The sequence below is a fragment of the Eulemur rufifrons genome, chromosome 30 (genome assembly GCF_041146395.1).
Source record: "Eulemur rufifrons isolate Redbay chromosome 30, OSU_ERuf_1, whole genome shotgun sequence".
Classification (NCBI taxonomy): domain Eukaryota; kingdom Metazoa; phylum Chordata; class Mammalia; order Primates; family Lemuridae; genus Eulemur; species Eulemur rufifrons.
In genome coordinates this window covers 126903217-126917844 of record NC_091012.1, presented here as the reverse complement: position 1 = coordinate 126917844, position 14628 = coordinate 126903217, and the positions used below count along the sequence as shown (strand labels likewise).

The 14628-nt window shown below is 36.6% G+C and overlaps 1 protein-coding gene across 2 annotated transcripts in view; it reads left to right on the top strand.

The window, feature by feature from the left end:
* Positions 1-14628, top strand: part of MBTPS2 (membrane bound transcription factor peptidase, site 2) — a 54018-nt gene that overhangs the window by 27408 nt on the left and 11982 nt on the right. For both annotated transcript variants that reach the window (XM_069464428.1, XM_069464429.1), the window contains exons 7-10: positions 114-294; positions 10814-10908; positions 11279-11468; positions 13488-13563. In XM_069464428.1, coding sequence (XP_069320529.1) covers positions 114-294; positions 10814-10908; positions 11279-11468; positions 13488-13563 — 542 coding nt within the window. The remainder of the gene's footprint in view (positions 1-113; positions 295-10813; positions 10909-11278; positions 11469-13487; positions 13564-14628) is intronic.

The window sequence follows — 14628 nt, the reverse complement described above, 5'->3', positions numbered from 1 at the left end:
CTGAATTCAAAATACTCTATTTAATTAACTCAAGATCTTTAAGAATTATTTGCTCACATTAATCATAGCTTATTTTCATGCATTATCTGACTTGGTTTTACTCTGTTCCTAAGGACTCACCTGCCATTGGACCAAGAGGCCTTTTCGTGGGAGATCTTGTCACCCATCTACAGGATTGTCCTGTTACTAATGTGCAAGATTGGAATGAATGTCTAGATACCATCGCCTATGAGCCCCAAATTGGTTACTGTATAAGTGCATCAACTTTACAGCAGTTAAGCTTCCCAGTTAGAGGTATGTATATTTCCTCATTATAATATAATGCCCCAAGCACTAGTGCCTGCCATTCACTAATCCTTAGACCATGTCTATATATTTATTTTGTTTTAGTCTTTTCAAAGCAAATCAGTAAAGTAAATAGGTCCAAAGTAATAGACGTTCTTCTTGGTAAGTGGGATGCCAATATGTATGTTTACTTTATTATATATTGTTGTTAAACTTCTAACTACTTTCATATCATATTTGACTTTCAGGACTCTACTATCTAATTTTTTCTGCTTCCAAAAAACTTGTATTAAATCAGCATTCAAGCTCAACCATAACCAAGTAACTAAATTCCAATAATTAAATACCCCCAATATAATATTATTTTTATGTGTATGTAGATATATAAGAGTATGTTAATTTATACTTCCTTTTTTTTTTTTTTTTTTTGAGACAGAGTCTCGCTCTGTTGCCCAGGCTAGAGTGCTGTGGCGTCAGCCTAGCTCACAACAACCTCAAACTCCTGGGCTCAAGCGATCCTTCTGCCTCAGCCTCTCGAGTAGCTGGGACTACAGGCATGTGCCACCATGCTCAGCTAATTTTTTCTATATATTTTTAGTTGTCCAGCTAATTTCTTTCTATTTTTAGTAGAGACGGGGTCTCGCTCTTGCTCAAGCTGGTCTTGAACTCCTGACTTCAAGCGATCCTCCCGCCTCTGCCTCCCAGAGTGCTAGGATTACAGGAGTGAGCCACTGCACCCGGCCTATAGTTCTAGAATTTTAAAAAGTTAATATAAGTAACAAGAAGCAATTCTACTTTGCATAAGCTCATGTCAGAACAGATAAACAACTGCTAGATAAAATCAAAGCCTAAGGATTCTATACTAAAATATTGTTAGCCCAACACAGGCATGTAATAAGGAAAGATTAAAAGAAATAAAAGCAACGTGGCAAACACAAACCGCACCTGAGATTTAGAAAAGATTCCTTTACTTCTTCTGGCTGAAATGTATCTACACTTAAACAGTTCTAGTGGTAGCTGTGTAGATGATGGCATGCCCGATGCTATTTGGGGTAGTTGTTTTATGTGGCAGATATCCAGAGGAAGTTATCTTGGCTTCTGAAAATAACCTGTGAAGTCAGGTATGTTACTCTGTGCAGCAGGTGACAGGGCTGAAGCAAGTTTTTTTCTCAGAACCTGTCAAACTTATGAGTTCTTTCAGCTCCGAAAAATCAGCCTCCCAACTCTTTATACAAAATTTTGGGGACCCAAATTATTGAAAGTGTTGGAAAATACAAATTATGCTCACAGACTATATCTTTAAGTCAAAAAATGCCATAAATACTTGTCCGTAACTACTGGTGTAGGGGAATGTGATTAATAATCAAGAATAATTTTACTGAAGTATTGTGTACAACGAAGGCAAAGTAATAAGAACTGATTTTTTTTTTAGTTTTTTCAAATTTGGTCTTCCATATATAACCCCTTTTTAAGAACTTTTTTGGCCGGGCGAGGTGGCTCACGCCTGTAATCCTAGCACTCTGGGAGGCCGAGGCGGGTGGATCGCTCGAGGTCAGGAGTTCGAGACCAGCCTGAGCAAGAGTGAGACCCCGTCTCTACTAAAAATAGAAAGAAATTATATGGACAACTAAAATATATACATACAAAAAATTAGCCGGGCATGGTGGTGCATGCCTGTAGTCCCAGCTACTCGGGAGGCTGAGGCAGGAGGATCGCTTGAGCCCAGGAGTTTGAGGTTGCTGTGAGCTAGGCTGAAGCCACGGCACTCACTCTAGCCCAGGCAACAGAGTGAGACTCTGTCTCAAAAAAAATAAATAAATAAAAATAAAATAAAAAAAAAAAAAAAAAAGAACTTTTTTTATCTTAAAAATTTTTCAGACATACATAAATGAGAGTAGTATAAATGAACCCTCATGTATTCTTCTCCCAGCTTCAACAATTATCAACATTTTGCCAAGTTTTTCATCTAAGCATCCCACTTTTAGGGGAAGTATTTTAAAGTACATTCCAGGCATCCTACCATTTCATCCATAAACTTCAGCCTGTCTTTAATAGATGATGACCACATACGGCATAGAAATGACCACGATACTGTTATCACTCCATTAACAGTAATTCCTGATATCTAGTTGGTATTCAGTTTTCCCTCTTTTTTTAAATTATAGTTGGTTTGTTAAAGTTAGATGGGATGTCTTCTAAATCTCTTTTAATTTGTAACAATTGCCCTTGACCAGTTTTTGAAATGTCATTTGTATGTTGAAAAAACTGAGTCATTTGTTTTGTTGAATTTCCCATATTCTGGATTTTTCTGGTTATATCTTATCCTCATGATGTCACTAACATGTTCAGATGTCCCCCCATTTCCTATAAACTGGCAATTAGGTCTGGAGGCGTGGTTAGATTCAGAATCTGCTTTTTTTTTTTTTTTTTGGCAAAAATATTTCATAGGTAATACTTGGTACTTCTGATTGCATCATATTTGAAGTGTCCAGTGTCTGCTGTTCTCCATTTTAGCGATGAGAAGATTGTTCAGTGGGCCAACCTGATTCTTTAAGGTTGAAATATTTGTAAATTTTCCCTAGTCTCAAGAGCCATTTCCAATCTTACAAAACTTTTGAAATGACAGAAGGTTGATATGTACTCCACAATGTGTTCTTCTTTAAGAGAAATAATCTAGGCCAGGCGCGGTGGCTCACGCCTGTAATCCTAGCACTCTGGGAGGCTGAGGCGGGAGGATCGCTCGAGATCAGGAGTTCGAGACCTGCCTGAGCAAGAGCGAGACCCCGTCTCTACTAAAAATAGAAAGAAATTAGCTGGACAACTAAAATATATATATATGTATGGAAAAAATTAGCTGGGCATAGTGGCGCATGCCTGGAGTCCCAGCTACTCGGGAGGCTGAGGCAGGAGGATCACTTGAGCCCAGGAGTTTGAGGTTGCTGTGAGCTAGGCTGACGCCACGGCACTCTAGCCTGGGCAACAGAGTGAGACTCTGTCTCAAAAAAAAAGAAATAATCTATTATTTCACACTTCTTAAATCCTTTATCATTTTCCTCAAGTTTTGATATGATGTGTATTGAATTACAAAAACCAAAGTGACACATTAATCAAATAAAGTTCTCTGAAGTAGCACTGTTTTATTTAGGATATCTGCATTTTCAGATGTTTAAGCTTTTATCCTTTTCTTGTGAGACAGAATATAAATGAAAATTTTCCCTGAAATACTCTGAAACTCTTTCCTTATTAGCTTTTTGAGTATTTTACTATTATGGGTCATATGCTATATTTTGAAGATATTCCTTTAAACATCTAAAGCAGATATTATTGTTTCCACACTAATAACAAATCAACCCCAAAATAATTCTTCTTCACTATCTACTTCAGAATCAAACCCAAAATAATTCTTTAATATCGATTTTATCTCCTTAGGAGCAACTATATCAGTATACATGTTTATCTTATGTGATGACTATATCTGATAAATTTATGCCTCTGTGTAACCATTTTAAAATTGAGTGCATTTACTTAGCCAGTTTAAAGGAATATTAATGTCTATAAATATCATTTAAAATACATACTAGAGTAATTTTAATGGCAGGCCTAGCCACTGGGGCCATGCACATTTAAGAAAGCTATGGCTTGATGGTATTTTATGTTTCTATGTAACTTTGTTTTCCTTCATTATGAGTAAGGGTAAAAGATATGGCCAAATATGGCAACACAAAGTGGCCAATAATCCAAAAGTTATTAATATTCAATTTAGAGTAGAATTCAATACACATAAGTAAATTCAAGGGATTTACAAGAACAATAAAGCCAACTTGGAAAGATCCAACCCTGGAAGTGCTCAGCTGTCTCCACCAATCATTTCTGGCCTCTTATTTCATACCCTGACTCTCCCAGGTGTAGTATTAAATTTTTTAAGATATTCTGTAAGAGGCTGGGCATGGTGGCTCACGCCTGTAATCCTAGCACTCTGGGAGGCTGAGGCGGGGTGGATCGTTTGAGCTCAGGAGTTCGAGACCAGCCTGAGTAAGAGCGAGACCCCGTCTCTACTAAAAATAGAAAGAAATTAGCTGGGCAACTAAAAAATATATAGGAAAAATTAGCCGGGTATGGTGGCGCATGCCTGTAGTCCCAGCTACTCGGGAGGCTGAGACAGGGGGATCACTTGAGTCCAGGAGTTTGAGGTTGCTGTGAGCTAGGCTGACGCCATGGCACTCTAGCCCCAGCAATAGAGCAAAACTCTGTCTCAAAAAAAAAAAGAATTTTTTTAATTAAAAAAATTAAAAAAAAAACGATTTTCTGTAATATATTAAGAAGACTATATAGTTTCCTTTAAATATTAACAGGTAGATTTCTAGCAAATTAGGAAAATGTGGTTAATCTACCTGAAATGATTGTATATTATATAAAATTGTTAGGACCTGCATTTTTCTTCTGTTAATCCTTTCCCTTTTGTTTTTCAAACATTAACCTGCTCAACTACAAGCATCACCAACACAGCCAAACTTGTTTCAATTCTACCTCTGCCTTGTGCATGAGAAAACCCTAAGGAGCTTGTCCTAATCACTCTTTGGAGATTAAAAGGCCTTCCTGGAAAGCCCCAAAAAGGATACTGAATGAGGGCTTGGAGCCTTTTGCACCTGGAGTAGATCTCCGGTCTCAGAACAGAAAAACAAAACTTTTCCCCCATTCATATTGAAGCTTCTGCTTTTAGGATTTCTGGGTGTCCATATGCCACTTAGTGGTTTGAATAGAACTAAAAGGTACACACAAAAACTAGTATGGCTGTTTGGGGGGACTATTTTCCTAACAAGTAGCTTGCATCTTCTCTCTTTAGTTTGAAGGGGCACTCGTCATTTCATATATGCATAAAGCTAATTCATTTTCTTAAGGAAGACTGTCCTCAACAAGTCCCGCATTTGAACTACATTTTAAGGAGCATGAGACAGAATACTAAAGGTAACTGCTACTTAAAATGAAGCTGTGAGCCCAGGCTAAGGCATCTACCTGGAACAGTCTATATTCCTATTCAAAGTAGTGAAGATATATGCCCCTACCTGCCTGGCAGCAGAAATATTGTCCTATCTTACATATCTTTAACCGAGTGAGAAAAGACCCTTCTTGACCTAGTTTAAGATAATAAAAGTAAAACTCTGAGAATCTTTTCTACAAACTTTGAGTATTCAGATTGGTTTTATGCCCAGATTTTTTCTAATATTCAAAAAAAAGACTTTTTCCCCATTGTGAACACCAAGTTATGATCCAAGGTTTCTTCGCTATCCTAAATTGAAGAGTGAGAGTGTATGTATATGTGTATATATGTATGCATATGTGTGTATGCATGTGTGTGTGTGCTTATAATTGAACTACTTGTTACTAGGCAAATGCTGATATGAAGTCTGCTGTAGAACTGAGAATAAATAGGCTTGCTTTCTTGTGTTGGAGCTCTAGCTACGTTTATATATTTAATAAGCTAGGGTAAAAAAATTGTTCAGTTCATTTTAGAGATATAGAAAGTGGTAGGAACTGTGAACTATAGATTGAAAAGGTCTCTTCTCTCTAGCCTTTTTCCAAAATCACTTCTAGTCTAGACCATCCTTTGAAAACTAGACTATTTCTATGACTATCCTAGGGCCCATCTTAGGGTACATTCAGAATATGCAGGTTTTCCCTGTAGTAGAATTGTGAAACTGCTCTGGTCTTTTTTTCTGATTGTCTCCCAGACCGGGGATATTTAAGGGATAATTCTAATCTCCTAGAGTTAAATTAAACCCATGAATGCCCCTAGGACATCCCATTGCAGTCTTGAATGCTCCTTCCAAAGTAGAATTGGATTGGCCTCTCATGATTGATACAAGTACACTAATGCAAAAAATTATCTGTGGACTCCCCATCTTATAGGTTAAGAATTGAGTCACAGAAATTGGTTAAGCGACTTGTCCTTTATGTGACCCAGTAGAAAAAGATTCTAAAATAAAATATTTTTAAGCCTACAACTTTTTAAAAAATTCTCAAAGACAAATAGAAACATCAAGTTTACTTCTCACTTGGAAACAAAATATTTAACTCTTTATTGGAAAATTCTGTATGTCAGGAAGTACTTAATCTTGTCAGGGAGGCCACAGCCATGAATTTATGTTTTGGTTGGAATATTCACCCTAGGAAGAAGCCCTAACCCAGAGACTGCAAATTGATGGTAGCCTACAGGCCAAATCCAGCCTTCACAGATGTATTTGCTTTGGCTTGGCCAGTGTTTTTTAAATTTTTAATTCACTGCCAATATTTAAACTTCAAGAGGTTTCATATGACGGCCCACATTTCTGGTTTCTCTTGGAACATAACGGAAGATCTATTGATTCTGGGACCCAAGTTGAGTGGCCTGGCTGCTAACCCCTTATAATAGAGTATGTATTTTCTAATTCATGACAGTCCCTTCCACTTCCTGTTTTTTCCACACAAATAAATGATCCACTTCATTTATTTGGTACCTGCTTGGCCCCTTTAAGCATTTGTATTACCAAACATGCTGTGTCAATAGTGATAATAAATTCTCAACTTCCAATTGTGTATTATACATAATCCTCCAAGAAAAGTTAGGGATTAAGCATCAATTGTAAATTTTTTTAAATAATGACTGATGCAAAAGCAAGTAGTCTGGAACATTATTTATGTATCCAATGTATACTGAGTAATACACCTTGTATAAGACACTGAGAAACCTTTCCCTCAAGGACTCACGGTCTAATCAAAGAAACAGATTATTACAGTACAAGGTTAAATTTAAGTAATGACAGGCAGTACTGGGAAATTATGACAGTCAGTCTTTACTGAGAAGATGAAGGCAGGTTTCACAGCAGCAGACCTTGAGTTGGACCTCAATAGTCAGTTGAATTTTAGGAGGCCAAGATGGACATGAACTTCATCACCACAGAATAGAAGGTGGTCAGGGAACTGCTAGTAATTCAGTTTAGCAAAAGAATCATATAAGATAAGGTAGTAAAAAAAAAAGTAGAGGTCTTTAAGTTTTAGGCTATGGAATTAGACTTTATTTGGGAACAGTGTAGTCTTTGGAAATTTTGAATTAGAGAAGTTATATTCTCAGAGTTATACATTGGAAGCTTAATCTGAAGCATTCAGTATGTAGGACAAGTTTGCACATGATAGGTAGATGGGGAGCAAACAGACTTATTAGGGATCTGTTCAGATTGGTCAGGTGAGAAGGAATTTGCACCCAAGTAGGAATAGATAAGGAGAAAAATAATGAGGATGTAAAAATTGGTGGGACTTGGAAACTGATCAAAGAGGACACTGAGGGTTTTAGCCTGGATTGATTTTAAAAAAAATTCCTAAACAACTTTTTGCCTTTGGGGGTGACGAGTGATTATAGGCATAGGTTTGTCTGTGCCATTAGATACTCACAATTTGCTTTAATATTTTAAATATTACTTGTCACCCAAAATTAAATACCCATTCAGTTATGATAAGAAAACAAAACTACTCACACAGCAGACTTACTGCAGAGGAAAAATTGATTCATCAGTTACTTTGCTTTGCCTCTGTTTAGTTCTTCAGTATGTTTTGGCCAGGGAGAGAGAGCAATAGTGTGTGGCTAGGGGAGATCCAGTATAACTAATATAAGCTGTCTTCCTCAAATAATCTGCTAAAACAAAACAAAACAAACAATTATTAAAAAAACATGCAAAAACTTTTGGCTGAAATATGACATCCTTATAAAATCACAGTGCATATCAACATTTTCTTTTTTTTTATTTTATTTTTTTATTTTTTATTTTTTATTTTAGCATATTATGGGGGTACAAAAGTTTAGGTTACGTATATTGCCCTTGCCCCTCCTTCTCCCCCAAATCAGAGCTTCAAGCGTGTCCATCCCCTAGGCAGTGCACATCGCACTCATTATGTATGTATACACCCATCCCCTCCCCCCCCCACATCTGTCCGACACCCGATTAATGTTATTCCTGAATGTGCTCTTAGGTGATGATCAGTGAAACCAACTTGCTGGTGAGTACATGTGGTGCTTATTTTTACATTTTTGGAATACTTCACTTAGTAGAATGAGTTCCAGCTCTATCCAGGAAAATATAAGAGGTGCTAGATCACCATTGTTTCTTACAGCTGAGCAGTACTCCATGGTATACATATACCACATTTTATTAATCCACTCATGGATTGATGGGCACTTGGGTTGTTTCCACATCTTTGCAATTGTGAATTGTGCTGCTATAAACATTCAAGTGCAGATGTCTTTTTTATAGAATGTCTTTTTTTTCTTTTGGGTAGTTGCCCAATAATGGGATTGCTGGATCAAATGATAGGTCTACTTGTATCTGTTTAAGGTATCTCCATGTTGCTTTCCACAGAGGTTGCACTAGTTTGCAATCCCACCAGCAGTGTATGAGTGTTCCTGTCTCTCCGCATCCACGCCAACATTTATTGTTTGGGGACTTTTTGATAAAGGCCATTGTCACTGGAGATAAGTAATATCTCATTGTGGTTTTGATTTGCATTTCCCTGATGATTAGAAATGTTGAGCATTTTTTCATATGTTTGTTGGCCATTCTTCTGTCTTCTTTTGAAAAGTTTCTATTCATGTCCTTTGCCGGCTTTTTGATAGGGCTGTTTGATTTTTTCTTGCTGATCTTCCTGAGTTCTAAATAGATTCTAGTTATCAGCCCTTTATCCGATGTGTAGCATGCAAAAATTTTTTCCCATTCTCTAGGTTGTCTGCTCACGTGACTGTTTGGCTGTGCAGAAGCTTTTTAATTTAATCAGGTCCCATTCATTTATTTTTGTTGTTGCTGTGATTGCCTTTGGGGTCTTCTTCATAAATTCTTTGCTGAGACCAATGTCTTTAAGAGTTTTTCCCACATTTTCTTCTAGAATTGTAATAGTTTCACACCTTAGGTTTAAGTCTGTTATCCACCGTGGTTTGATTTTTGTGAGAGGTGAAAGGTGTAGGTCCTGTTTCAGTCTTCTACATGTGGCTATCCAGTTTTCCCAGCATCATTTATTGAATAAGGAATCTTTTCCCCAGTGTATGTTTTTGTCTGCTTTGTCAAAGATTAGATGGCTATATGAAGATGGTCTTATATCTGGATTCTCAGTTCTATTCCACTGGTCTGTGTCTCTGTTCTTGTGCCAATACCAAGCTGATTTAATAACCACAGCCTTGTAGTATAGTTTGAAGTCTGGTAAATTAATACCTCCCATTTTTCAATTAACATTTTCATACTAAGTGCTTCCGAAGATACACTTGTTTTTTGTTTTCTTTTTTTTTTTTTTTTTTTTTTGAGACAAAGTCTTGCTCTGTTTCCTGGGCTAGAGTGCCGTGGCATCAGCCTACCTCACAGCAACCTCAAACTCCTGGGCTTAAGCAATCCTTCTGCCTCAGCCTCCAGAGTAGCTGGGACTACAGGCATGCGCCACCATGCCCGGTTAATTTTTTCTATATAATTTTGGTTGTCCAGATAATTTCTTTCTATTTTTTAGGAGAGACGGGGGTCTCGCTCTTGCTCAGGCTGGTCTCAAACTCCTGACCTTGAGCGATCCCCCAGCCTCGGCCTCCCAGAGTGCTAGGATTACAGGCATGAGCCACCTCGCCCAGCCCTGAAGATATTCTTGTAATAGAAAAGCTTTTTGCAATACTGGAAAACAGAGCTAACTTTGCTTTTGAGACTGTTTGCCTCAGCACATCTGAGTATGGTAGTTTGTATTCAAGATTCAAATTTATTTGGTCCTTGCCACACATCAATCTATGCTTTATCAGTCTGGTGTGTTAGATGCAGGAAACCTTCCAAGGTAAATACATGAAATCATTTTTTGTCCCACCTGTATCAGTGATTTAGCTTCCTTATTTTGCCCCAGATACAAGTGAAGCAGTCTACCAAAGTGCTTTAAAAAAATAAATACTGGGAATAAACAGTTGCCCCATTTCTGTTGACTTCCAAAAATAGTAACTGGATTACTGGTGTGCAGGCAGATATGTACACATCTGTGGGTCAAATTAGGTTTCCCTGGATCTGTAGGAAAAGCCCCAAGGTAAGCCTGGGGGTAGAATAGGTATTTGGATATAATGGGAATGTCTTAGGCATCCTCTGGCCCCCTCTGTTTGCTAACACCACAGGGCAGAAGTTCAGAAATAATGTTGGATCCGTGGCATTAGGGCACATAATAGTGGCTCATTAAATGTTTGTGTCTGACCGGCTGGAGTTATTTTTGTAAAATCTACTGAGACACTGGAACTCCAGTTTTATGTGTGGGTAAACTTAAATGAGGACAACTAACCTGAGGTAAGCGCTGCTTCTTGATTTCAAATTGGATAGATCTCTCTTTGGAATGTAAAATCAAACTGCAGCAAGTGGCCTTCAAGCTGAACTCTGAATTATAAGTTGCTTCCAAATTCATGTCCATTTTACTTATTCTTTTTGTCTTAAAAGCAAATTTTTTATTATAAATGTACTTTTATATAACAGATTCTAATAAACACTGTATTCCTCTTTAGCATACAAGCGGCTCGATGGTTCCACTGAATGCTGTAACAATCACAGCCTCACAGATGTGTGCTTTTCCTACAGAAATAATTTTAATAAGCGTTTGGTAAGTTGTCCCTGAGGCAGTCTTTCTTATCTGATAATTACTACAAAATAAGCATATAGAGCTAAAATGGAATCTATGAAAACTTCCCCCTTTTTCTCTGTTTACTTTGTATCATTTTATTAAAATCTCTGCATTTCAGATGTCACATTGCATCTGAGAATCTTTAAAAATTTATAGTGCTAATATCTTAATTGGCCAAAATGGGATACTTGAATCTACTTTATAATAGGTGTACATAAATAGCATTTCTTTTATGTAAACTTCATTCCTAATATGCTAGGTGACATGAAAAATATTGAAGGAATATAGCTTAGATTTTTTGTGTTAATAAATCATTTTTAATATTGACTAAGTACTATTTTATTTATAGCATACATGTCTACCTGCCCGGAAAGCACTTGAAGCCACTCAAGTTTGTAGAACCAATAAAGATTGTAAAAAAAGCTCAAGTTTCTGTATAATACCTTCTTTGGAAACTCACACTCGCTTAATAAAAGTGAAACACCCACCTCAAATTGATATGTTGTATGTAGGACATCCTCTGCATCTTCACTACACAGGTGGGTATTATTGTGGTAGACCATTAGAAAATCATTAATATCACATATATTCTTAGTGGTAGAAACTCAGTACAAATCCTTGCATTAATTTTATTATAAATTTGATCACTTATCAAAAGTCTTGTTAACTTGTTCTTAAGTATGAAATTGAGGCAGTAGGAAGATAATCTAAATTTATAAAGTAAGGAAGAACTGAATTCCATGCCTGCCTATGGAGAGTGACATTTTTCCTTCCCTACTATTTATATATACCCAGTTCAAATATATGATCTCTCAGATGGTCTCTGAGAGTTTATTAAATTTATCCAAGCTCCCCAAAACAGTGGCAAGATCAGCATACCCTAGAGAATGCCAGGATGCATGGGGATGTGACTATAAAGTAAATTATGCATGACATATGAATTTTATATGATTATAATTTCAAAACTGGGCCAGCATGATCATTTTATCAGTGGCAACATGAATGGACTAAGTATATAGCTTTGCTGTATGGCTGAAGATCATATAATCTAACTCATTTTGTTGTACAAGATTTATATGTTACTTTTTTATAACAGTTTGCCATACAATTCACCCATTTAAAGTATGCAATTCAGTGTTTTTTAATATCTTCAGAGTTGTGCAACCATCACCACAATCTAGTTCCAGAACATTTTCATCACCCTAAAGAGAAACCTCACTCCCTATATCTCCTCAATACCCCCCAGCCCTTAGCAACCACTAATCTATTTCCTGTTTCTATAAATTTGCCTGTTCTGGGCATTTCATATAAATGGAATATTTTGTGACTGGCTTCTTTCACGTAGCATAATGTTTTTAAGGTTCATCCATGTAATAGCATGAATCAGTACTTCATTCCTTTTAGGGCCAAATGATATTCCATTGTATAGATAGACCACATTTTCTTTATTCATTTATCAGTTAATGGATATGTTGGTTTTATGTTACTCTTTAAAAAGCTCTCTCATTGCTCTATAGTCTTATCCTGAGATATAATCTGGGTCGTTTTTCTTTTCTTTTTTTTTTTTTTTAAAGACAGAGTCTCACTCTGTTGCCCAGGCTAGAGTGCCATGGTGTCAGCCTAGCTCATAGCAACCTCAAACTCCCGGGCTCAAGCAATCCTTCTGCCTCAGCCTCCCGAGTAGCTGGGACTACAGGCATGCGCCACCAGGCCTGGCTAATTTTTTTTTTTTTTGTTTCTATATATATTTTTACTTGGCCCGCTAATTTCTTTCTACTTTTAGTAGAGACGGGGTCTCATTCTTGCTCAGGCTGGTCTCGAACTCCTGACCTTGAGCGATCCTCCTGCCTCAGCCTCCCAGGGTGCTAGGATTATAGGCGTGAGCCACCACGCCTGGCCCATTTTTCTTATTTATTAGTTTGACACTAAGTGACTCTAAACTGCAAGTATTAAATAAAAACTCAACAAATGAAGAAATGTCCCCAGTTGGGGTGATTCAGAAATGTGAACTATGGGTTCCACCTAATTACAGGATAGTTTTTAAATGTTTTGAACAAAAACAGGATTATGGAATCCACAGAGTAGAAGAGACTTTTAAAAATCCCCTCGTCTTAATTTTTGTTTTACTAACAAAGAAAAAAATCTAAGACCAGGAAGAGGTTAAGTAGCATAATGGTTGGAGTAAATGTGTGATTTTAAGGTTGTGCCTCTTTGAAAGGGTAAAGACTCTTTTGATGTAAATTATAGTGTATTTTTTCAGGTCAGTCTCTGTATTTGGTTGTCATATTTGGTATATAGTCCATTTTGTCTTATTCTTGCCTCAAAATATAAGTACACACTGGAACATGAATTTTTTCATTCCACTATTTTTATTAGATGTTCCAGAAGAGTCAATTGCTTTTATATATGAGGCATATAGCCTGCTTGCATATATTTAGGAAGGGCTTTCTCAATCAATTTAATTGGTTAGCCCAATTTTTGACCATATGGTAAAATCCATAATGCTGTTGCTTATCTGGTATGAATAATATTCATTATTCCTTGTTTTTCTTTTTTAGTGAGCATCACGAGTTTTATCCCACGTTTCAACTTTCTAAGCATAGATCTGCCAGTGATTGTGGAGACGTTTGTCAAGTATCCTTTCTGGTGTGAAAAATGTTTTGAAAGTGTGTTACTTGGAGCTTGATCCCTTTTACCTTGAACAGAGCATTACAAGGATAGACCTTACAAGTGTCACTTAATTGCTAACAACTAAAAAAGAGACTTTAAAGTTAAAAGAGATCAGATTGTACCAACTAGGAGGGAAGAAGTCAGAGGAGAAAGATTAGTCAGAAAGGGTGAAAGGTTAAGATGTGGAAAGGAAGGAACTCAGAATACAAATTAAGAATTAAATTTACAGGTCGAAAAACTTTTATTAAGTTTATAAAGGATGAAAGTTTCAGTTACTAGTGAAGTGATGAATTCTGCCCCATCTGAGCCTGTTAGTTCTGACCAAATGGAGGATGACTCTTATATGCATAATTAGGAATTATGTAAATCCATTCCACTGGTTCCAGGGAGGAATCCCTAAGAAGACCAAGCCGGTTTCTACTAAGAAAATAGCAATTCAGAGAACAAATCTCATGTGATCTTTAGCATATTATGTTTTCATATAAAAATGAAATTTTTAAAAATTGATTATCATATAGAATTAATGAAAAGTTTTGGAAGGGTTCTTTGGTTTTGTTGCTTTTAAATCTTTTTAATTTCTTTCTTCAATGATTTACCAAAAAATGAGATGGAAAACAAATGAGCAGTTACTAAAAAACTGTGTATAATCAAATCGTACCTTGTAGACTCTGCAGCTTTGTTGCAAAGAGTCTTATGCTATAACCTTGTAGATGATAGTAAAATAAAGTAGGCTTCAAGGGCCAAAAGCTTTGTTTCCTAATACAAAGTAATACTTTGTAAGGATCAAAAAATAATTTTTCCCTTATTTCTTATTCCTTCCACATTCCTTTCCCTTGTATTATTAAAGGATTAGAAAGACTTAGTCTTCCTAGGAGTTCATTCTAGATTGGCTTAGTTTATAAGTAAGTGGTTGGCCTTTATTTTCCTAGTCAAAGTTTTTGACCTCTGAAATAATATAAACTCATTTGGGTTTTTTTGGTTTTTTTTTTCTTTTTTGAGACAGAGTCTCACTCTTTTGCCCAGGCTAGA